Below are 26,710 nucleotides of genomic sequence, written 5' to 3'. Positions count from 1 at the left end.
GATAGAATTGTACAAGAAATAAATAAATTAATTAAATTATTGTTAACTTCGTTCGACGCTATTAACACACCTCATCTCTAATTACTCGTTTATTGTCTCTAATTACACTCTCTACAACATTAATCTTCATTTGTCACTATTTGTACTATTTTGTTATTTTATTTATTAATTAAAATTTTTATCTATATATATATATATATATATATATATATATATATAAAAGTGGATCGCTTAAGCTAGAACACTTATAACTCACGAATGGCTGAACCGATTTAGATGAAAATTGGCAGGGAGGTAGTTTAGAACCAAGAGAAACATACGTGATTGATTTTTGTCCCGTTTTTTCATTCTAATTCATTATATATATACTAATGAAAATTCTAAATATACTAGCTAGCCCGGCCACGCGTTGCAGTGGCTCAGTAATCTATTGGTGGCAGGGAGGTAATTTAGAGCCAGGAGAAACATATGAAATACTTTTTATCCCGTTTTTTATTCTAATTCTGAATTATTTATTTATAAACTATCCATGTAGTTTATTCAATCTATGACACTATCAATGATTTCTTTCATGACATTTACCTTCGATTGTCAACTGTCATTCGGTGTTTCTGTCATTGAAATTAACCTCCACTACCTCATGTTAAATATAGTGAATGAATATTAGTTCTTGGTTCTATATATATATATATATATATATATATATATATATATATAAGGTGAAGTATAGTTTAATTAATAATGCCGCGACCAAGACGATCGAATCTTTCCCAACAAAGCCGTAATGCAAGAAGAATGCGAAATATCGCAAATGCAACAACTGAAGAAGTGCATTACATACATTTACATTTACATGTACATTTTGTCGAATAACTTATTCTCAGTTATAATTTCCCAGAATTCATCGGAAAATGGTTAGTAATATATGAAGGTACGGGGTTAAAAGTTCCACGACCAAAGTGTCAAAAACCAGTAAAGCTAAAGCATTGTTTAACAACATTATTTGAAAGTAAAGGGAAAAAGATGTTTAACCAGCTATAACCTTGATTCTTATGACTTTGATATTGGGAGATAAACGGTAATCTTTGAAAATCCATAATAAAAGCAATTTTTATGTTGGTAGTTTTTTAGCATTAGTTAAAAATGTAATCATTTTGTAAAATACCTTTAAAATTAAAATAAGAAGTTTGCCACTTGACCGTTCCAAGTTACCCCGCCTATAGGGTAAAAAGATCTAGATAACAAATTTTTAAAAAACATCAAAAAAGCACATTATTACAATGATGAAGTAGAAGGCAGTCTACTGAACGTAGTCAGATAATTGTTCGTTTGATATGTGTTATTTGTTGTGATAAAATTGGTGTGATTTTCACAATATAGTTTATATTTGCTCAAAGTCAAATTGGACCTTTGTGCCTCGCCCTGCTCTACATATATACTTCTTATTAAATTTTTATTAAAGATAAAGACAAAATATAGACAAATTAGATGGGGTTTATTGTTTTTGTAATACCTCATTGTATATTGCATTCAAACGACACATCATTATACACTTAAAGTATTATTATTTTTGATTCTCTAGAAATTGTTTAGAATATTCCTTACTTACCGAAACAACGTTTACCGGGTCAGCTAGTATATATATGTACATATGTGTCAATATAACTCCGATTGTTTGATCAAATTTCATTAATTAATCTGCAATTAGATTTAATTAATGAAATTACATAACGTATGTGTCAATGCATCACTTATATAATTCAATTTCGAAATGTGTTAAAATCGTGTGAATCTAATTTGTAATGTAAAATAACAGATTTTCGTTTAATTTTAATTAATAGACTTATTTTTGTGCAATTCATACCTCATCAGGCAATACTATATATGATAATTTTTTTTTCTAAAATAAAATGCCATAAATGGGAAAAAATATGAATATTTTTGAAAATATGAAATAAACCAATTAATATCACAACGAATATTTTCATAAAAAAAAAAATAAAAATAAAAATGGAAATAAAATAAATGCATAGATTTAAAAAGCTCATCTCATCGAGACTTATATTTTATATATAAAATTCTTCTGTAATGATGTATGTAAATACACTTCCCCTAAACGATTATTCGGATTTTGATAAATCTTTCTGAAGTTTGTTAAGAGAATTTTTTAGGAATATTTGAATTATAGAAACATAGATTGTAGAAATAAATGGAAAAAATTACAAAAAACGACATGTCATTGTTTGACATTGAAAATATTTTAACAAACGAAATGTGCTAAAAATTTCAATTTACTTATGAGCCTAGACAATATTAGAACATGTATAATAAATTCGTGATTATGAATAAGAAAAAATGAAATGTCTACATTATTATTGCCAAAAAGCAACTGAGATGAGACAGAAATTAACATAAGATACAGTAGTATATGTATGGCAGATTGTATAATACACATATGAATAGGATTTGAAAAATTAATTCACTTAAAATATGAATTTTTTCTTGAGTTAATATTTGTGATATACATTTCACAGTGTGTTCACCTCACCAGGCAATACTATGATGTAACTTAATTAATATGAAATATTTTTTTTGTAAAATAAAATGTCATGCATAGACAAAAAGAATTATTTCAGAATGAAATTTTTGAGATTATATAATTTTTGAGAAACACTCACTATATATCTCATCAGGCAATACTATGGTGTGACTTGATTAAAGAGAATATATATATATATATATATATATATATATATATATATATATTCTGTTTGAAATTTAATTAATATTTCATGCCTCCTGAATACTAATTAATTATATCGATCTAATTAACGATTGTCCGAATCAAAATCAAACTATTCTCTAATGATGATTTTAATTGCAAAATAATTCTGCTTCTGGCATATTATTATCGTCATAAAGCGAAACGAAACATCTATTTTATTGTTTAAAATCAATACAATTAATGCAATGATAGTGTAATGAATTAATTTAGTTATATTAAAACTTTTTTTTTTCGTGGTAAATAAATACTTTGTTGAGTTTGTTTATATGTTATTAATACTCATAGTTGATAGAAGTATAAACTAGTGGTGTATGGCATCGTGCCTTAAGGCAAATTGCTGGAACTTCCCGTACCGTAATGAAATATTCGAGAAATTTTAAACATTTTCAAATATATTATTACAAATATATATTATTATTTTTTTGCTATATTGTTATATCTGAGCAAATCAAATGTAAATCATAAATCAATTTATCTCCAGAACATTAACAATCGTCATTTCATTTCGAATTCAATTTAAAAAAAAATAGTTGCCCAATAGTTACACAATATTGAAAAAGAGCTCCCGCATAGTCACAGTCTAAACGTATTTGCAAATAATTCTGTGCGACATTTTCACTTATACTGTACTTAGCTTGGCGGCATTTTCACATTTTTTAATAGTTTTCGCACAAAATCGGAAAAGTGCTCCAATACATGAACAGTCTAAACGCACTTGGGTAAACATTTGTACCAGAGTGGCGCTTAGACTGTTCTTAGCCTGGGTGCTTTTTTGAATTTTTAATCCAAAATTACAAAAATATTTTATGGAAAATATGGAAAAACGTGTAATAATTTTATATCCTCAAAAGCAATTGTTTTGTCAATACAAGCAGAAAGTTCTTTGAATCATTCAAATCGGACGCTTAGTTTACTCAAAAACTGCTATTTTTTGCACATTTAGCTCTGTACCTCCGTAACGGCTGGACCTGTCTTTGCCAAAAACTAATCACCTATTCTCCCAATCATTACAAATTGAATGTTTTTTATATCATTCAAATCCGATATTCCGCTCTCTCAAAAACTCGATTTTTATTTTCGGCACTCTTTGCTCTGTATCTTCGTAACGGCTGGATCTGCCTTTGCCAAAAACTAATCAGCACATCTCTCTATTAATAGGCATCGAATGTTTTTTAAACCGATCAAATCGGTTGATCCGTGCGCCCGAAAACGTGGACGAAAAAATGCGGACATACAAAACGCACACTCATTTAGTTTCTGAGGTATGCCAAAATGTTCAGAAACCTTCAAAACGTCGAGAAATGCAAAAATTTTCATTTCAATATGTAGATCGCAAACGCGGTCGCTTTGGCGTGACTTCAATTTTAATTGTTTCCACTCTCCATAGAGGCGCCACCAACTATAGCAAGTAAATTCACCACTAGGTGAATATATATATATATATATATATATATATATATATATATATATACTACTTATTAATTTTGAAAGGAATTGAGAAAAAATATGTGGTTATCCTATCTACCAACTCTTTCATACATAATTTCATAGATATAATTTTATGTATCACTTGACTTGTAGTGTCATCATTATTATAATTATAATTATTATTGTTACATTGTAATTCTCATCTGTACTGTTCGGGTCGATTCAAAACAACAACAAGTTGTGAAATGTGAAACATATTGCATCAGTCGAGTCGAGTCGATTTTGGAATATAAAAATTTTAATTGTTTTAATGGAGAAAAAGTAATATTCGTATAGTAAACACAATATTCGTATTACTTTTTCTCCATTAAAACAATTAAAATTTTTATATTCCAAAATTAAAGATGAAACTCCATTAACAAAAAAGAAAGATATAGTTTATAAAGTAAATTGTTTGGATTGTAATTGCTCTTATATTGGCCAGACCTGCCAGAACTTAGAAAAGAGACTCAGGCAACATGAATTACAATGTGAAAAAATAGATAACAAAAAATTTAAAAGTACACTTGTGGATCATGCTAATATCAACAACCATAAGTTTGACTTTGACAATCCCCAAATTTTATTCCATGAGAAAGACTTATTTAAACGGAGCATGGCAGAATCAATGTTAATAGTTCGGACTAACAATAGCATAAATCTAAGAACCGACACAAATATTTTACATGACACTTATATAAACATCATTAATAATTTATAAATTTTTTCATTTATCTTATTCTTTTCAATAAATTAATTTGTTTTTTCATTTTTATCGATTTTGTATGCGATAGCACTCCTTCTGTTTACATTATAATGATACCCTCTCTGTCTCCATCTATATAAGTACTTCAAATTTGTTTAGAATATTTCTGTAAGTGTTATACGAGTATGTCTCTTTAGTACTGTGTCAAGCATTGCAAGGAATAGTTGGTGTTTTTTGTATATCAAAAATTAAATGAAATTTAAATAAGTTATTAAAGAATGTGTAGTATATAAGTAACTGTTTTTGAAATTACACTGAAGATGAGACACACCATGGTCTCGAAACGTCTGTAATCATAAAATAAAGTTGTGTTAAACAAATCTGAGTGCTGTTTTGTTCATATTAAACAATTAATATTCGTTCCACTCATATCATAAAATTCTATATATATATATATATATATATATATATATATATACTCCGTTTCGCCACCAGATGGTTTCGTGAGAAAGATGAAGAAATGTTTTCTTTGTTTTATAATTGAAAAGGATAAACTTGATTTTATTATACAACAGAAATAAATTTATTTCGATTACAAAAATGAAGTGTTTTTTAGTTGAACTTCTCTAAGTAAAAGAAAGTGAATCCGCCAATTATCCATTTCATTGAAGTGCTCTTTGGTAAACCACATTTTTTGTTGTTAGGCAACGTATATAGCTGCCCATATAAAAAACAATGATTTTCTAAATGATCCCGCATAATTTGAAATTTATCGAAATATATTATTAAGCGATTGGCCTTGCGACTTGTTATTGCGAACGCAAGGCGAACTGGAAATTGTAATCGTTTGAAGTCAAATGGAAGCCAGTCGGAATCATTGGTATGTCACCAAATCGCCAGCAATTTTTGATTGAATGGTGAAATTCAGTGCGTGTACATTATTATTCTTTGCGGCATAATTCTGATAATTCTCACTAATGTCATTATTCAAATTTTTAATTACGGTGCGTGAAGTTCCAGCAATTTGCATAAAGGCACGATGCCATGCACCACTAATTTTCTTAGCTATAAACCTTGCGGAGCCCGAGACCTTTCCAACGAATGCAAACTTGTCGAAATCGGATATATATATTATTATATAGACGTTTCAAAACCTTCTGAACATTTTGGCATACTTTAGAAAAAATGGATGTATGTGTGTGTGTGTGTGCGTGTGTTCGGATACAAATTTTCGTCGACGATTTCGGAAACACGGATGAAGCGATTTGAATAATTCAAAAAATATTCGATTCGCATTGATAAGGAGACGGGCTAATTAGTTTTTGGCGAAGGCAGGTCTAGCCGTTCCGATGATATGGGGCAAAAAGTGCCAAAAACGGTAACTCAGTTTTTAAGAGAACGGAGCGTCCGATTTGAGTAATTCAAAAAGCAATGTAATTGTATTAACAACATGAAGAACTCTAGCGGTTTCGGAGATCTAGTAAAAAAAAGTAAAGAAAAAGCTATCTGGCGGTCAAAAATGATCATTACACATATGGACATCAAACTATCAGATATTCCTATGGGTTCCGTACCAATGTTTATCCGTTAGACGGCGACGCGACGCTTACGCGCTTCGATATTTTGTCTCTATGCAGTTAAAGCAGTACCATTGCTTTGAAAAAATGTTCTGAATTTCCAAAATATTTCAAAATAATTTTTTCTTTTTTTTCATAAAAAATTTTATTTTTCTCAAAAATCTAATTTTGTCAGAGTAAATTTTTTTCAAAAATGTTAATCTTTTAAAAAAAAAAAATAATTTTTGGTACAGAAAGTTCCAGCAATTTGCCTTAAGGCACGATGCCAAGCGCCCCACTAGTTTTTTTTAATAATTCATGTGTAAAATATATGTAGCAATCAATCACTGAACTTAACTATGTGATTTTTCCACAAAATATACACATTTTACGAAATTCTAGCTGAGTGTGTAAAGAAGTTTTACTTCATAATTTTTATGTCCTATCTTTTATGGCATGTGGGATATCATTTGAAAGGTCTTTTCGAATAGAATCCAAATACTGAAATAATTTCAAATAATATTAATATATATATAATAGTAATATTAATTTATTGTCAACAATAATTAATTATAAGGTACAATAAGCATTATATACTATATCTGAGAAATGCATCGATGATCACAACTTATAAAAAAATTGCACAGACTTAAAGAAAAGCTCTATAATAGCAAAAAATATAATTAAAACTTATTGCTAAACAAATATATATAAAATAAATTTAAATGAAATTTTTTGAAGGCTTTTAGATAATTTATATTAGGTTGTCAAATATCTCCCTTCCGCTTTTTTGCTCTTGGTTTATAATACAAAAAGGCGGAAGGGAGATATTTGACAACATATTATTATATATATTTATGTGATAAAATGTTTTGAGATCGTATGAGAAAATTATCTAATTCAATCAGACAAAATATTTATCTCCAAATCACAAATTTTATCTTGGACATTTGTCGTACAAAATCTATTTAACTACCTTAGGTACAAAATTATATTATCAGCTTACAAATATATAAATGTACAAATAAAAAATCTTATATTAATTTCCTTCTACTCGACACCATGTGCAAAAATCATGACCAAACCCGGTTCGATCATCATCTCACTGCTCATATGCGAGTTATCACAATGCAAAACCAGTACAGCCTGTTTTCCAGGAACCCTTTTACAAATGTAACTCTCGTAAAGCCTCCTGTTGCTCTGTCTGGTTTCCAAATTAAACAAACCAGGCGGCCATCTACGCTCATGACAATTCTCCATCAGCTCATCTAAAATATGAGGAGGGCAACCTGATTCGCTCACAGCTCTTTTAATCATCATCCTCAAAACCTCGTCTGGTGTGGATATCATGCCGCCCCATCTGGTGACCCTGGCACGTTGGAGGGTGGAGCTCCAGCGTTCGACTTCTGCGTGCTCCATCTGGTCAGCAATGGCACGCATTGCAGGGTTGGAGACTCTCATAGCACGTATGAAGTCTTTGAGTAAGTGGACTTCGCGTTTGAGTTCATCTATGGTGACAGAGTGCTCCGACAGGTCTTGTTTGAGCTCCTGGATTTTATTCTGTTGTGCATTCATCTGACTCCGGAGCTCCCGGACACAATTGTGCTCTCTCAGCTCATCCTTGGGTATCACGAGTCCACAACCCTGGTCACAAGGACAAAGTCTTTTGGGATTGAACTCACATTGCAACAAATGCGTGGATAAACAATCCAATTTTACAACCGTAGTACAACCGTGTGTTGTATTCTCACAGGACAAACACAACCTCGATAACAAGTTTCGCATAATTCTAGGGACAGATCTTAAATTTGCAGTTGTCAACGGTTGTCTGTCGACTGGACAAATGGGTTCCCTGGACATCCATTCTGTGATGCAACTCCTGCAGAAGGCGTGCTCGCATGCAGAAGTCTGCAGGGGGTCTTCAAGGACTCCGGAGCAAATTAGACATATCAATTCCTCGTCCACGTCTCCGACAAAACGCTGCAAGTCATAACCCATGATGTAAAGGACTGAGGGTTAAAGTACAATCATAACGTGGCACTTTCTGTGTCCTAGAAGTTAAGGATCCAATGATAAAATATCAACGAGGAAATTAGAGGTGTGCAATTATACTTGTGCAGTGCAAATTAATCATTTTAGCCTTGTAAGTGGACTCATTTAATGATTTTTAGGCTAAATAATAAGCAAGTACTTTAGCAGAAAACAAAGAAGAGTGTAAAAAACAAATTATATCATATTATCAGGACAAAATTTTGTTAAAACCACCTAATATTGCAATTCACTAAATAAATTAGGCATAACATATAAAGCTCATAGTACTTTAAAACGCATTATGATGTTACAAATACATTCTCTACACCAAACCTAACCTCAAAACTATCAACCAAAAATTTCCCCAAATTTTTTCCCAAAACCAGGTTCAATTAAACCAAAAACACGGGCAAAACACCGCCCAACTAAACACATTCATCAAATAAACACAAATTAATCCAATATCCCATTAAATTAGGTATTTAACATTACAAAACTATCCATTCAACTCACCCAACCATGAAAATCTTTTCCTCCTGTGAAATATTTTAATCCGATTCCTTTCCAAATTTAGTAATTTATTTTCACAACACTTTTCCAAATAATAATCATGAGTAAATCATTTTATTTCGCCTATAAAACAGAATCTTTTGTCGTTTTTATTTCGGTGCTGTCAAAATGTCATTCAAACAACAAGAAGCCATAGAGGCGCTTTAGTAGCGACGTGTGGATAGGACACTCGTGTGCTGTTAGCCAGGATTCGAACCCATGGGTAATGAACATAGAGGAAAACATAGATAAGTAAACCGATAGATAAGAAAAGATGAGGCGACGTAAATAAGATTTAATATATTAAATAAATTATATATATATATATATATATATATATTAAGATTTAAAAAGTATTTAGAAAATTTAATTTAATTTTAGTGCTCCGAAGAAAACTAAAAAAATGTCCAAAATCTATATAAAGCAAATACTAAATTTGTATATCAACTACGATTTCAAAATTTCAATATCACAGTGCATAAAACAGTTTTTACTAGATTTTAGTAGATTTTATCTTCTTTTTACTAGTGTATACAAATTGTATTGTAAAGGATGAAAATTAAAAGTTATCTTAGGAAAACCAAAAAAAAAAGTCCTAACTTCATATATTACAAATTATGGAAATACTAAAGTCTGCTTTTCAACTACGAATTATCCAAAGTTTCAATATCAAAGTGTATGAAACAGTTTTTACTAAATTTTAGTAAATTTTTTCTAGTTTGTACTAATGCATACAAATTAAATTGTCCGGAAAGAAAATTAAAAGTTATTTTGCAAAAATTTAAAAACATGTCCTAAATCCATACATTGCAAGTTATCCAAATACTAAAGTCTCTTAGTACATATATATATATATATATATATATATATACTAGCCGACCCGACAAACTTCGTCCTGTCAAAAAAATTTGTAATGTGGCGGTGTTTTGTTCCTACCTTTTTCTATTCTTTGCAAAAATTTATCCTGAACAGAACCGTCACCCTGATAATAATTCGGTGTGATTTAAAAATAATTAAATAAAATACTATAAACATTTAAAAGTAAGTAATTTTAATCATGTAAATCACAATTCAAAAATCAGTTCAATTTTCATTGTAGTGCTTTGTGATAAACGATGTTTTTTTACCATAAACGCACTGGAAACTGTAGTCGTTTAATCTCAAATGGCACATCAGTCGGAATCATTGGGATGCACGGTGCGAGAACATCTTCTGCTTTATACTATATCCTTTCAATATAGTTGCTTCCATCACGTTGTTTGGTAGTTTTTTTATTGATAACCTTGTGCCGTTGCGGTTGGTCGATATTTTGCAACACTATAATTGCCGATCCAACCTATAATTGAAGATTGTGAGGTGACAAGCCTAGCAAATCCAGCGAGTTTAAAAACTCCGGTGGATCGTCTTGGTTAGTTGCCGAATCAACTGATTCGCCTGTAATTTGTTCTTGAATTTTGAAATTTAATTCATTTACATCAATGTTTTTGGCTGCCAATATAGCTCGTTAATTAATAGAAAGATATTTCTATGTTTATATAAATATATTAAAAATTAGATTATCAAAAACTACACAAAATGTCATGACATAGATCATTGTTGCTTTTACAAATTGCGTTGCCTACTCGATTAAAGAAGAAACGAGCTGTTATTAGGGTTTTCCCGGCAATTATTCATTTTTTTCTCGCCGTAACAACCATCCTTGGACTTCAACGAACATTTTAAAAAAATAATTGGCCAAATTGGTCCAGGCGTTGTTGAGTTATGCGCTTACCAACACATTTTGCGATCCATTTTTATATATAAGATATATAAGATATATATACATATATATATATATATATATATATATATATATATTTGTGTGTGTATTTACGGGTACAATCTAGTCTTCGTACACAATCTGGTCTAGTTTTTTCTCCCACATGAGTTTGTGTATGTTGTTTCCAAATCCAATTTTCGCATTTAAAAGCTTAACATACGCACGACGAGATCGTCCCGAATAAAAAGCGTATTGCGTTTGTGTTTTATGTTTATTCTCTCGCATCGCTCTCTCTGTCGGGTCTCTCTATTTCTCTATCTGATTTCTCACTTGTTTTGGGCTTAAATCGCCTTTTGATTTATTTAATCTGCTCAAAGCCGAAACTATTAAATATAAACGTGAATTGCGATCGCGTTGGCAATGCCATGCGATTCGGCGACGCAGAAACGGGCGACAAATGCGATTTTAGCAAAAAAAAAAATTGGTGGAGATACGGTGGAGAGCGACAATTAATTTCGACGGAGTTATTCGTTTGAGAATTGAAGTCGCATTTTTGTATCGCCGATGGATGGACGGACATTCGTTTGTAAAGTGGCGATACATGCTTAAATATAAAATACGTGTCACGATTAGGGTTTGTCGGCTTTTAAAAACCGGTTTTAAAAAACCGGTTTTTGACAAAAATTATAGAATTCGAAAACCGGTTTTTTAGTGAAGAAAGTCGGTTTTCACTGTATAAATGGAAAATGACAAATATAGCCAAATATAAAAGATGAAAGCATTTTGATTCTTGAAATCATATCATTTCTATAGCATTTGATACCTTATCAGTATGCAATGGTTCCCAAAACAGTTTTGTATATATTAATTTAGATTTTTATATTTGTGTATATATTAATTTAAATCAGTGTGACTTCTTCTTGAAGAAGCTTCCTCTACTTAAACTTAAAAAAAAGAGTTTTAAACCCTAAAAGCCACAAATAAAAGAACAAACAACATAGAATTATTATATCAGGCTTTAAAACCAATTAAGCATAATTTGGTTGCTAGTATGAGAGTATTTTCTATTTCAGAAAATTTTGTGAGTGAACAAACAACACGTCAAAGTAACAATTTGATAGACGTTCTCAGTTTTTTTAAATCATATTTTATTAAACTATTTATTAATTATTATTATTAATTATTATTAAACAAAAAACAATTAGAATGTTTAAAATTAATTAATTAAAATTTCTCGGAACAGAAAATACCCGAGTTTAGCTTAATTGTTTTCAAAACTAAAATTGATATTATCAATTTTATGTATCAACATGTATCTAATATTTTTTACTTTTATTTTTTAATTTAATAAATTTTTTTCATTTAGAAATGTATTATTTTTATTTATTCGAAAACTTTCCTTTCACTACCATAAAAATATTTTTATTCTCATATGTGAAAATGATGCATGAATAACGAATAATTATTTTCAAAGTTATTTAACCAAGATAAACTATTATTTTTTAGTTCTACTAATTAAAATTAAAATAATTTTGTTTACTATCTATAAAATTAAACAATAAATAAATTCAGTCAAATACTGCTCTAAATTACACTAAATTTGCGGATAAATTACAGAATATTCGAGCAAAAATTTATTTTTTTTATAAAATTCGAAAACCGGTTAAAACCGTTTTTTTAGTAAAATTAAAATTCGAAAACCGGTTTTCTGAAATGTCGGTTTTTGTATAAATCCTACTATCAACTAAGTTGAACGTAAATGCACACGGTGAGCTAATAAAATTTAAAATCATTCCGGGTTTATACAAAAATCGACATTTCAGAAAACCGGTTTTCGAATTTTAATTTCTTTTAATTTCTTTTAATACTATCTGTATGTATGTATGTATATATTTATATGTGTGGGTGTTCTACATCTACCACGTGTCCTGTATCTGTGGAATTAAGCCATTTTGTAGAATAAATGTATTTTCCACGGCTCGTCTCGTTTTTTTTTTTATTTTATTCCCCGTCGGCATTGTCTCTCCTTTTTGTCATGTGCGATATGATTCGCATATTAAACGCACATGTGTACACATTTCGACAGAACAGAGTCGGATTAAAAACAATATTTTAATAATGAAAAAATACATAAAATAAAACAATGGGATTGTAGTTAAAAAAGAAACTCATAGTGGAAAGGATTTATTTGCAAACGGTAGTGATGAGATTTTAATTATGATTTTACGCAATTAAAACTTCAATTATGACTAGACGAATTTTGTACCATTTTTTTGAACATATGCCAGAATTACAGTAAATAAATGCATGATAAGCAAGTCACAGAACGGTTTATTTTAAATCATTTGAATTTACAAAAAAAATTAAACCTAATTAACTTCCCGTAGGGTGGTTATAGTAATGGGCCGAAAATCGGAAATGAAAATTATTGCATTTCTCGACGTTTTGAAGGTTTCTGAACATTTTGGCATACCTCAGAAAAAATAAATGTTTGTGTGTGAGTGTGTGCGTGCGTGTGTTTTGTATGTCCGCATTTTTACGTCCACGTTTTCGGGCGCACGGATCAACCGATTTGAATGGTCCAAAAAACATTCGATTCCTATTGATAGGGAAAAGAGCTGATTAATTTTTGGCAAATGCAGGTCCAGCCGTTTCGGAGATACAGAGCAAAGAGTGCAGAAAATAGAAATCGAATTTTTGAGAGAACGGAGTATCCGATTTGAATGATCTAAAAAACATTCAATTAGTAATGATTGGGAGAAGTGTTTATTAGTTTTTGGCAAAGGCAGGCCCAGCCATTTTGAAGATACGGAGCTAAATATGTAAAAAATGGCAGTTTTTGAGAGAACTAAGCGTCCGATTTAAATGATTCAAAGAACTTCCTGCTTGTCTTAACAAATATTTGATTTTTTTTTTTTATTAGTTTTTTGTATATCGAAAATATTTCAGATTTTATTTTTCATTCTGACTATAGTTCTAATATACTTTACAAATAATTTCAACTCTGCAATTCAGTTTATATAATTTTTATAAATATTAGACAATGTTACAATATTTATAATAATCTATTTGGAAACATTCAGTATTCCTCGAACATTTCGTTACGGTACGGGAAGTTCCAGCAATTTGCCTTAAGGCACGATGCCATAATTGTCTCAAGACAGAATTCCACTTACAGCTAGTTAAATTGTAAAATTGTGAATTGTATATCTAGTAAATCCAAATCTAAATCTAAAAAATAATGCACCCAGTGAGCAAATCAGATTTAAAATCGGTTTAGGAGTACACTCAGGACAAACATACGTAATCCATTCTACATGATTTGATATGTTACACATATGTATAATATGAATTGGGTTTATGGGCGAGTAGCACCACCGTAGGCACCACCATACTCGTACAACACACGGCGGTCGTTCGGGTTAAGATTCGCAGATAGAATCGGCGGTGGAGACGTGGAGAGCACCTGGCACTTTGAACCGCCACGGCGCCGTCTCGTGTCAACGTCAAAACTGCGGTTAACGAGGGTAACACCACCAACACCACCAACACCGCCTATACAGCCTATACCGCCGACACCGCCGAAACCCTCCACCGCACCGTACAACACCCACCGGCTAGGTATATGCCACGTCAATATTATATTATATTATATTACATTACAATACAATGCACGAGAGTTTAGGAGAGAATATTATCATCATGTCTGAATCGAAACGATGTTAAAATAGAAAATGCCATTTTGGAAGACAATTTGATCCCGCTGGACGTCGGGCACGTCTCGCTAATGTAATATCAATCTAGAGAAGCCGGTCGAGATGATACTTTGGTTTAGACAACGAATTGTGGTTTAAGGGGGTATTCTAGTGTAGAAATTCAAAAAAATCGATTTTTTTTATTTCATATTTTCAAAGTTTAACTATCTAAGAATATGGGTACGAGAAGGATTTTAAAAATTTGAATTATTTTCAGAGATATAGGCATTTTACTGACTCGGTCTCCATACTGGTTTGGCTTCACGCAAAACTTTAACTGCGTTTTTCTCAGAACAGACTTTTTCAGTACTGTTGACACGATTTCTCGAGATATAATCGACCGATTCATTTGAAATTAGGGTTTGTCGGTTTTCAAAAACCGGTTTTAAAAACCGTTTTTTATGGCAAAATTATGGAATTCGAAAACCGTTTTTTTAGTGAAAAAGTCGGTTTTCGCTGTATAAATGGAAAATGACTAATATAGCCAAATATAAAAGATAGATGAAAGCGTTTTGATTCTTGAAATCATATCGGTTAAATAGCATTTTATATCTTATCAGTCTGCAATGGTTCCCAGAAATATTTTGTATATATTAATTTAGATTTTTATACCAATGTATATATTAATTAAAATCAGTGTGACTTCTTCTTGAAGAAGTAACTTCCACTACTCTAACTTAAAAAGAGAGTTTTAAACCCTAGAAGTCACAAATAAAAGAACAAAAACTTAGAATTATTATATCAGGCTTTAAAAATAATTAAGCCTAATTTGATCGCAAGTATGCGAGTATTTTCTATTTCAGGAAAGGACACGTATAAGTAGCATTTCGATAGACGTTCTCAGTTTTTTGCAATCATATTTTATTAAACAAAAAACAATTAGAATGTTTAAAGTCAATTAATTAAAATTTCTCGGAACAGACAATACTCGTGTTTAGCTTAATTGTTTTTAAAACTGAAATTGATTGATTTTTTTACTTTGTTAATTCAACCAATTTTTTATTTAGAAATGTAATATTTTTATTTTTTCGAAAACTTTCCTTTCACTGTCATAACAATATTTTCATTCTTATATGTGAAAATGACGCATGAATAACGAATAATGATTTTCAAAGTTATTTAATCAAGATAAACTATTATTTTTTAGTTCTACTAGTTAAAATTAAAATAATTTTGTTTACTATCTGTAAAATTGAACAATAAATAAATTCAGTCAAATTCTGGTCTAAATTACACTAAATTTGCGGATAAATTACAGAATATTTGAGCAAGAATTTATTTTCTATATGAAATTCAAAAACCGGTTATAACCGATTTTTTATTAAAATTAAAATTCGAAAACCGGTTTTTTGATATGTCGGTTTTTGTATAAACCCTACTTGAAATGTTCAGAGAGTCTTGTTTATAAACCTATCTATAGCCCGCACTAGGATTATCCCCAAATTTCAATTTTTACTATTTTTGAAAAATTCGAGAAACTCAAAAAACAGTAAAAAAACACTTTTTTCAAACAGTCGCCAATTTGTAAAAAAAATTTTTTCTCATCGCTAGTTGGGGCGATTACGACATCATTGTAAATTAACAATTTTTTTATTTTTTGCATTTTCGATGGCTAGGAGGGCTGAAATCATGTCAAGACTGAGGTGCCAATTTTTTGAGACCTCCCACTTCATCAGCTGCCAGTTTTTACAATTTTCAACGTTTTTATTTTTTAATTTTCGTTTTATATATTAATAATATTAATAAACAAGTGGTAAAGAAATTTATAGTAAAAACATTCATTGCTTTCTTTTACGACACTTAAAAATTGACCTAAAATTCATCGCTCTACACTAGAATACCCCCTTAAGATTTTTTCACCGGTTTCATCCAAAATATAAATCCGCGTCCAACCTATATATCATTTTCAAGAGCAGAATGTTTTTGTCAAAATCTCCATTTTCGTTTTCGTATTCGTCGTCCACGTGATCGTGTGAATTGTGCTCCAAGTGCCATAAAAACAGTCGTTCAATTTAGACGAAAAGAAAAAAAGTGTTTTTCGTTATGACCCTAATATCCACCTTTGGATACTACCCACAGCAAGGGATAACGAACCAAGGGCCGGATTGGGGACAAATAACAGGAAAACATTAACGACAACAAAAACTAATATAAAATAATCGATAAGATGGAACAAATACATTTTTTTGATTATTCAAGTGTGAAGCTATAAAAGAAAATTTTGGTTAGAACTAGACTAATTAACTTCCCATAGGGTAGTTATAGTAATAGGCCGAAAATCGAAAATGAAATTTTTTTCATTTCTCGACGTTTTGAAGGTTTCTGAACATTTTACTGGCATACCTCAGAAGAAATTAATGTGTGTGTGTGTGTGTGTTTTGAATGTCCGCATTTTTTCGTCCACATTTTCGGACGCACGGATCAACCGATTTGAATGGTTTAAAAAATATTCGATTCCTATTAATAGGGAGACGTGCTGATTTTATTATTTTTTTAATATTTAACTCTGTATCTCCGAAACCGCTGGGCCTACCTTTGCCAAAAATTAATCACCACTTTTCTCCGTCGAAACGAACTGATCATTCAAATCCGATGCTCCGATCTCTCAAAAACTTGATTTCTATCTTCTGCACTTTTTGCTTCGTATCTCCGGAACGGCTGGACCTGCCTTTGCCAAAAACTAATCAGCACATCTCCCTATCAATAAAGATCGAATGTTTTTTTCTGAGGTATGTCCCTTAAAAATGTTCAGAAACCTTCAAAACGTCGAGAAATGCAAAAATTTTCATTTTCGATTTTCGGCCCATTACTATAACTACCCTACGGGAAGTTAAAAAAGAAAGATATAAGGATATTTAGATAAAAAGAGAAAAATATAGAAGTAAAGATAAAAAGAAAGAAAATAGATAAAATTGAAGATATAGATTGACTTGAAAAGCAAGATATTAGGATAGGCAGATAATGTAAAAATAGAGACAGGAAAGAGATAGAGATATAAAAATTAAGAGAAGGCAGAATAAAGAAAAAGATTAATTAATTGAGAAAAAACACCAAAAAAAAAACCTGAAAGAGATCGAGATATGTAAAGAGACAGGAGTCGATAAAAAAAGAAAAAAATGAAGATAAAACCAAATGAGAAGATAGATGTAAGGACTATTATTTTTGTAATATATTTTAGGAATTTGACCTTGTGCTAAAACAATAGTTTGAGTCCGACTCTGTGCGAACATATGTTTTTTCCTATGAATATCTGTTAGTGTTATCTATATACCTGTGCTATAGTTATAGCTATTAGTACTAAACGAAATAGGAGTTTCATTTGTGAAAACGTTTATATGCGACCATTAGAAGTTTTACGTCGGTTCAGATTAAAGACATAATAAAAATACAGGAAAATATACAATTGTATATATATATATATATACATATATATATATATATATATATATATATATATATATATATATAGTTGTGTTGGAGTGATGTATATATGAAGAATTTATATCAGTCAGTTTAATTGCTAATTTCATTGAATATAATTAACAGTAGAGAAACCGCACCTGATACTTGAAATAAGATTGATCTCTATGCTGCTACATATTCTAATAAACACACACAAATACAAACGAACACTTTAATTATTCAATAAACAGCATACAACAACCTTGAAGACTCTCTTCATCAACGTGGAGCAGAAGCTCTCCATATACGATAGATATTTCGAGATCGGTAAATTTGATAAAGCAATATATTAAATATATAAAAAATATATTTTTTTTTTTACTGTGTCATCCCCATTAATACTTATCGAGTGGTCGTCGTCGAGGCGTCGCTAATCCGGTTTGTTACTCCACCGTGGAGGAGTGTTCGGTGGAGCAACTTGTTCGAAATTTCCAAATGTAATCTAAACTTTTTGGCAGACTTCAACTTTTCAGCATATTATATTAGGCGACGAACACGCAAATACAATTATAGAGATATACATATATATATATATATATATATATATATTTATATATATATATATACTCGTATATATATATATATATATATATATATATATATACTAGCTGACCCGGCAAACGTTGTTTTGCTAAATAAGGTATATTCTAGACAATTTCTAAAGAATCAAAAATATTAATACTTTAAGTGTATAAGGATGTGTTGTTTGAATGCTATATACAATGAAGTATTATAAAAACAATAAACCACATTGGTTTATCTATATTTTGTCAATACAATCAAACTGGAAGATTTATACAGTTTCTATAGTAAACAGTATAAACCATCCAAGTCTTTTTTGGTCTTTCGACTAATTGATTACGTTTCAAGTTTTTCATATTGTTTTTGGATTCTGGATTTTGTGTATAATTGTAAATAATACTACTGAGCTTATACAAAATTTTCAAATTTTTGCGAGAAGAGATAGAAAATAAATATTTAAAAATCAAAAAAGTATTTCTTTTTTTACCTGCTTTTTGAAAAGTTTCAAGTAACATTCGGTGAAAAAAAGTAAATTTATTATAAAGTATATATGTAGAGCAGGGCGAGGCACAAAGGTCCAATTTGACTTTGAGCAAATGTAAACTATATTGTGAAAACCATAACAATTATATCACAGCAAATAACACATATCAAACGAACAATTATCTGAGTTCAGTAAACTGCCTTCTACTTCATCATTGTAGAAATGTGCCTTTTTGATGTCTTTCAAAAATTTGGTATCTAGACCTTTTTACCCTGTAGGCGGGGTAACTTGAAACAGGCAGGTGGCAAAAAGATTTAAAGCCTTATTATAGTTTTAAAGGTATTTTACAAAATAATTACATTTTTAACTAATGCTTAAAAACTACCAACGGAAGAAAATACTTTTATTATGGATTCTCAAAGATTATCGTTTTCAAATCAAGTTTGTAGCTGGCTATACATCTTTTTTCCTCTACTTTCAAATATTGTTGTTAAACAATGCTTAACTTTACTGATTTTTGCCACATCGGTGGTGGACTTTTTTAATCCCGGTCCTTCATATATTACTATCTATTCTGCGATAAATTCTGGGAAATTATAACTGGAAAAATGTTATTCGACAAAAGGTCCATTTGATCGATACCAAATTTAGGTTCTGAATTTAAATAACATAAATAAAAAATAATATAACCTAGAAATTGTTTTATAAATACCAATGAGCATATAATTATACAAATAAGATTGAGAAAAATATGCCAAAAATGCATTTTCATATTAACATATCAAAAAAGTTTATATTTTGAGTCTCTAGTAACACTTGGGGCCCGTTTACTAACGTTTTTGTATATAAATAAAACTACAAACAAAACTACTTACTACAAATTTATCACAAATAATATTCGCGTAAAACATCCTATTAAACGTAATTGAACATCATCTGTCAAAATCGTTTGACATTTCACGAAATTGCCACCGTCCATTGTTCTATTTAAATTACGCTTCTACAAAAATTTTCAAATTATAAATGTAAAGTTTCTACGCGGATTTGAAATAATTTCTCACCTTTTGGACATTCTCTGGATTGGCACGAATTTTTCAAGACTAAGACTGGCCAAATCGATTCAGCCGTTTTCGAGTTTTATTCGGACATTTGAAAGAGAGCTCCATTTTTATATATAAGATATATAATTTATTAAATTTATATACATTTATAACCTGTGAGTAAAAATAGATATGCAAAATTGAAACAGATGTAGATATTAAACTATTGAATTCTTATTAACTTCGCGTAGTATAGTTATAGTAATGGACCGAAAATCAAAAATTAAAATTTTTTCATTTCTCGACGTTTTGAAGGTTTCTGAACATTTTCAAGAGGCATACCTCATAAAAAATGGATGTGTGTGTGTTTTATGTGTCCGCATTTATTCGTTCACGTTTTTGGGCGCACAGATCAACCGATTTGAATGGTTCGAATTTTTGAACATTCGATTCCTATTGATAGGGAGATGTGTTGATTAGTTTTTGGCAAAGGCAAGTCCAGCCGTTGCGGAAATACGGAGCAAAGTGTGCAAAAAATACAAATCGAGTTTTTGAGAGAACGGAGTATCGGATATGAATGATCTAAAAAACATTCAATTTGTAATGATTGCGAGAAGAGGCGATTAGTTTTTGGCAAAGACAGGTCCCGTCATTTCGGAGATACAGAGCTAAATGTGCAAAAAATGGCAGTTTTTGAGAGAACTAAGCGTCCGATTTGAATGATCTAACAAACTTTCTGCTTGTATTGACAAAACAATTCATTTTGAGGATAAAAAATTATAACAACTTTTTTATTTTCCATAAAATATTTTTGTAATTTTGGATTAAAAATTCAAAAAATCACCCAGGCTAAGCACAGTCTAAGCGCCACTCTAGTACAAATGTTCACCCAAGTGCGTTTAGACTGTTTATGCACTGGAGCACTTTTCAAATTTTTTGAAAACTATTGAAAAATGTGAAAATGCCGCCAAGCTAAGCACAGTGTAAGTGAAAATGTCGCACAGAATTATTTGCAAATGCGTTTAGACTGTGACTATACGGGAGCGATTTTTCAATTTTGTGCAAATTAGGCAACTATTTTTTTTTTGAAATTGAATTCGAAATGAAATGACGATTGCTAATGTTTGGGAGATAAATTGATTTTTTTATAATTTACATTTGATTTGCTCAGATATAACAAGATAGCAAAAATGATTAACGTTACAGTATTTGTTATTAACGTTTAAAATTTCTCGAATATTTCATTACGGTACGGGAAGTTCCAGAAATTTGCCCTAAGGCACGATGCCATACACACCACTAGTTTTAATTTGTATCCCAGAAACGCATGTACCCCTAAATTGTCACCCTTCTATCACGCACGCCTATTTAGGAAAATCAATAAATTCATATAAAGAAGAAAAACAATATTTTTTATTAAATTTAATCAATTACGTATGTGTAGTTGTATATGAATTATGGAGAAATCTCCACATTAACGATACCTTCGAGAGAACTTATAATTTGTACACCCACACACACATAAACAAATTTTCTACACGTGCCAAGAAAACACATCACATTATAATTACCACCAAAATATTTCCACCACCATCCCTCCAGCAACCGCCACAATTAGATAATATTAATCCTCCCTCTAATATTATATCCGAAGCCAATTTTCAGAGATTTTTCGAGAGCCCTCTCTCTCTTATATGTATCTCCACCGCCTAATCTTTTCCATATGTACATATTGATCTCGCCTACAATAAGGGGCCTCTTGTACTAACTTTCTATACTTTTTCCAATGGGAGGGACTAAGGGGATGTGTATAAAACCCCTTGGAGAAGTATGGGGGCTCCTCTCAAATATCATTTTCACTAAAAGCTATTGAAGAATGAAATTTATCAAGTCATGCCGCGTGATGGATTATTAAAATATACTTATACATTGTTGGCCGGATAATAAATGTGGATGTTGTGTGTGTGTGGGTAAGATGATCAAGGGTTACAGGGCCGGAACAGGGGTTAATAAAATTAGTAAGGGACAAGAAATAACATATTTCGAACGAGCAATTATCTGGCTGCGTTCAGTAAAACTGCAAGCTACTTCATTATTGTAGAAATGTGCTTTTTTGATGTCTTTCAAAACTTTGTTATCTAGACTTTTTTACCCTATAGACGGGTTAACTTGGAACGGCCAGATTATTAAATTAATTAATTATTTTGATTTTAAAGGTATTTTACAAAATAATTACATTTTTAACTAATGCCAAAAAACTACCAACGGAAGACAATACTTTTATTATGGATTTTCAAAGATTACCGTTTATCTCCCGATAGAAAAGTCATGAGAATCAAGGTTATAGCTGGTTATACATCTTTTGCCCTCTACTTTCAAATATTGTTGTTAAACAATACTTAACTTTACTGGTTTTTGATACATCGGTGTTGGATCTTTTGAACCCCAGACCTTCATATATTACTATCTATTCTTCGATAAATTCTGTTAAATTATAACTGAGGAAATGTTATTCGACAAAATGTCCCTTTGATCGATACCAAATTTAGGTTCTGAATTTAAATAACATAAATAAAAAATAATATAACCTAGAAAATGTTTTATAAATACCAATGAGTATATAATTATACAAATGAGATATTTCAGTGCACCGTGTTTGAGAAAAATATGCCAAAAAGTGCATTTTCATATTAACATTTCAAAAAAGTTGATATTGTTGAGTTTGTGTCAACACTTGCAGCCCTATTACATGATCTTACTGAATTGCTAATTTATAGCTGTTTTTGTAAGAAACATATGTCATTTCATATTTTTATAATTTAGTACACATATTAAGAAATAACATACTAAAATTTTGTAACTCCAGTATAACGTTCTATATTTTTAAATATTTTTCAAAATACTCTTGCACTATTGGAAACTAGATATGCAAGAGTGCATTTGTTTACAAAATTGCAAATTTAGAGCTTTTTTTGTTAGAAACATGTGTGATTTTATATTTTTATAATTTAGTACATATATTAAAATATAACATACTAAAATTTTGTAACTCCAGTATAACGTTTTATATTTTTAAATATTTTTCAAAATACTCATCAAACCGTGGACTTGCAACTATTGGAAACTAGATATGCAAGAGTGCATTTATTTGCACAAAATTGCACATTTATAGCTTTTTTTGTTAGAAACATATGTAATTTTATATTTTTATAATTTAGTACATATATTAAGTAATAACATACTAAAATTTGATAGCTCTATTATAATATTGTATATTTTTAAAACATTTTTCAAAAGTACTTCTCATATCATATCCAACCGTCGATTCGCAACTAATAAAAATAGAGTATGCACGTGTGCATTGCAATTTTTTAGTTTCTTCTGTTAGAAACATATGTGATTTTATATTTTTATAATTCAGTACACATATTAAGAAATAACATTCTATAATTTCATAACTGTATTACAACGCTTTATATTTTTAAAATATATTTTAAGCCGTCAATTTATTTACTTCAAAACCGTTTTTGTATATAAATAAAACTACAAACAAAACTACTTACTACAATTTAATCAAAATTAAATAATATTCACGTAAAACATCTTATTAAACGTAATTGAACATCATCTGTGAAAAACGTTTGACATTTGACGTATTTGCCATTGTCTATTGTTTTATTCAAATTACGCTTCTACAAAAATATTCAAATTAAAAATGTAAAGTTTCTACGCGATTTTGAAATAATATCTCTCCTTTCCGACGACCTACTGATTAGCACAAATTTTTCATGACTAAGACTGGCCAAATCGGTTTAGCGGATCATTTTATCGAGAGCTCCATTTATATATATATATATATATATATATATATATATATATATATATATATATAATTATAAAAATTATGACTTACCCTCGACCTGCCACGTGTTCCACCTTGATAATTTCCTCCATCCTGATGTGTCCTTTGTGACAACTGAAATAAAATTAAAAAAATATATATATATATATATATATATATATATATTATATATATACACGTATATATTGTGCTACCTAATACTGGAACATTATAAGTCCCGTCTGATCCTATTAACGTTCACAGAACATCAAAATAACTATTGCACATCCACCAACACACATATATATATATATATATATATATATATATATATATATACATCAGTGTTCTATTCCTCCACCGTCTCGTGCACTAATTCGACATTAGGTCTCGGTAATTAAATCGTAGCTAATGACGGAATATTTGATACGGATAATCCAAATGAGGACCATTACGCAATCATAAACCTAATAGCAATGCTAGTAATAATAATAATAATAATAATGATGATGATAATATCATTATCGACAACTAAATCAATAATTAAATAGTCTATTATTACGTAGAGGCGACGGTGGAGTGATTCGTACGTGATGGAGAGACGATGGCTCTTGAGAAAATACTGAGATGTCTAGACGGATTTTTGTGTTTTTTGAGAAATATAACATGTACGTAGAGATGTATTAATATTAATAAGACGTCTAAGTGCGGATTTATTTATCTGTTGTAAAAAAAAATTATTGGTATACTTTGTATCAAACAGAGCTGCTCGAACGACTTCAGCTGGTGAAAATAGTTGTAGATTATTTAATTTTATACAAATTTGTCGAATACTACATTTAAATCAGACAAGTTTTAAATCGTTTCCTCTGATGCGGTGTGCTACAGGTACAAAACTAACATCCAAATTAACCCGAACAAAAAAATTCTATAAATTTTCAGCAAACGATTTCACAGCAAAATTCACGCTAGTTGTATATAAATCTGTGTGTATTCCTTTCCAGTACTGTATATACATAATCTACATGGTAATGGCAATAGTAATATGTTCTTTCGATGTGTATTAAATGTGTGTGTATGTTAATTTTTGTGCCTTTTTAGCTTTTTTGCAAAGAAACAGCCAGCACCAAGCTTGGATAATATAATATTGGATAATATAATATTTAACAATTTATTCAGATTGGTAAAAATATATATATATATCGCGTAGAATAATTAATTTTGTACAAATTTGTCGAATATTTCATTTAAATCAGACAAGTCGCTTAGAAGTTATAGAAGATTTAATAAATAAATGCACTGAACTATATTCAGTGCGATGGGTCGAATAAAGAGTCGAAACGTTAAGTCGTCACATATGTCGTATGGGGTATCATTTAAAAGGTCTCGACAACCCCAATTCAAATATGACATTGATATTTTGAGGAAACCACTTGTGTTCCAAACAATAACTTAATCTAAATTTTAATTGCTAATTTAAAGTATATAGAGTTGCCGTAAAGTATTATAATGTTAAACAATATTATAGACTATTGAATTATGTACAAATTTGCCGAATGTTTGATTAAAATCAGACTTATCATTTGAAAGTTACAAGACATTGTATAAATAAATTCGCAGTTTGATGGGTGTAATAAGGTGCCAAAACGTTTTGCGTCAAATACGTCGTGTGGGGTATCATTCAAAAGGTTTTGACGACCTCTTTATGAATATAGTACCGAGAACAATTTTAGAAGAAAAATTTCTATTTTGAGAGTATATCGAGTTGCTGTAGGGATATATAATAATAGGCAATATTATAGACTACTTAATTTTGTATAAAGTTGTAGAATATAGCATTCAAATCAGACGAGCCGTTTACAATATTTTTAATAAATAAATGCACCAGTACAGTACGATGGATCAAATAAAAAGTCGAAACGTTTTTTGTAAAATTTATCGTGTGGGGTATCATTTGAAAGGTCTCGTCAAACCCGATCCAAATTTTATAGTGACGGACTTGGAAAATCAATAGTGAAGATATATTTATGTATTTATGTATTATAAGTCATAACTTTAAAACCATTTGCTTAATATGAATGATGTGTTCGACAAATTTGTTCAGAATTAATCAATCTATAAACGTTTCTAATGGTGCAAAACTCTACAGCAACTCAGTATACTTTAAAATCGCAATTGAAACGATACAAATAATCTTATACTAGTTTCCATACAAACTCGACGATTTCAATGACTTTCTGCATAGAGTTTGCATTGACCTCTTGCTTTGGAATACAGTATACCTAGTACGTATTTTTACTTCACCGGTTGTAACTTCTAAACTATTTGTCTAATATAAATCATGTATTCGGCAAATTTATACAAAATTGAACGATAAAGAATGCTGTCTAATATGAAAAATGCCTATAGCAACTCGGTATACTTTAAAACGCTCTTGAAAACATACAACTTGCTTGAAAGCATACAACATATAACTTTTATTAAATGTCGTATATAAAATTGCTGTACTATATAGTATTAGACAATATTGTACATAATTCAATTTTGTATAAAACAATTCACTTTTATAAAAATGCAGTTGAATAAAATGTCTGTTAAAATTGCAGGCGCTGACGCAGAAATGAAATGCTGATGAAGTTATATGGAAATATATTTTAACTTTATTATATATATATATATATATATATATATATATATATATATATATATTTATATTTCTGCATAATGTCAGTTTTAAATTTCATATTTTGCAT

General features: G+C 30.1%; 2 protein-coding genes across 2 annotated transcripts in view; both read right to left on the bottom strand.

The window, feature by feature from the left end:
• LOC113386392 overlaps window positions 1-26,710 on the bottom strand; it is a 256,913-nt gene that overhangs the window by 72,592 nt on the left and 157,611 nt on the right. Inside the window, exon 4 of the mRNA XM_026624172.1 lies at window positions 24,030-24,092. Coding sequence (XP_026479957.1) covers window positions 24,030-24,092 — 63 coding nt within the window. The remainder of the gene's footprint in view (window positions 1-24,029; window positions 24,093-26,710) is intronic.
• Window positions 7,336-9,196, bottom strand: LOC113384398 (E3 ubiquitin-protein ligase NRDP1). The gene is made up of 2 exons (XM_026622111.1): window positions 9,059-9,196; window positions 7,336-8,565 (listed from the first exon to the last, which is right to left on the bottom strand). Exon 2 carries the CDS (start codon window positions 8,510-8,512, stop codon window positions 7,565-7,567), a length of 948 nt encoding a protein of 315 aa, XP_026477896.1. The 5' UTR covers window positions 8,513-8,565; window positions 9,059-9,196; the 3' UTR covers window positions 7,336-7,564.

This window comes from Ctenocephalides felis, unplaced genomic scaffold (assembly GCF_003426905.1).
Source record: "Ctenocephalides felis isolate EL2017-DRISC unplaced genomic scaffold, ASM342690v1 CF-g0.4_SCAFFOLD_03571, whole genome shotgun sequence".
In the NCBI taxonomy this organism is placed as follows: Eukaryota; Metazoa; Arthropoda; class Insecta; order Siphonaptera; family Pulicidae; genus Ctenocephalides; species Ctenocephalides felis.
The sequence above is the reverse complement of the archived record's forward strand: the minus strand, read 5'-3'. Positions and strand labels throughout refer to the sequence as shown.

Excerpts from the sequence above, each read along its gene's own strand:
- LOC113384398 (XM_026622111.1), bottom strand. The coding sequence starts at position 8,512 with ATGGGTTATGACTTGCAGCGTTTTGTCGGAGACGTGGACGAGGAATTG.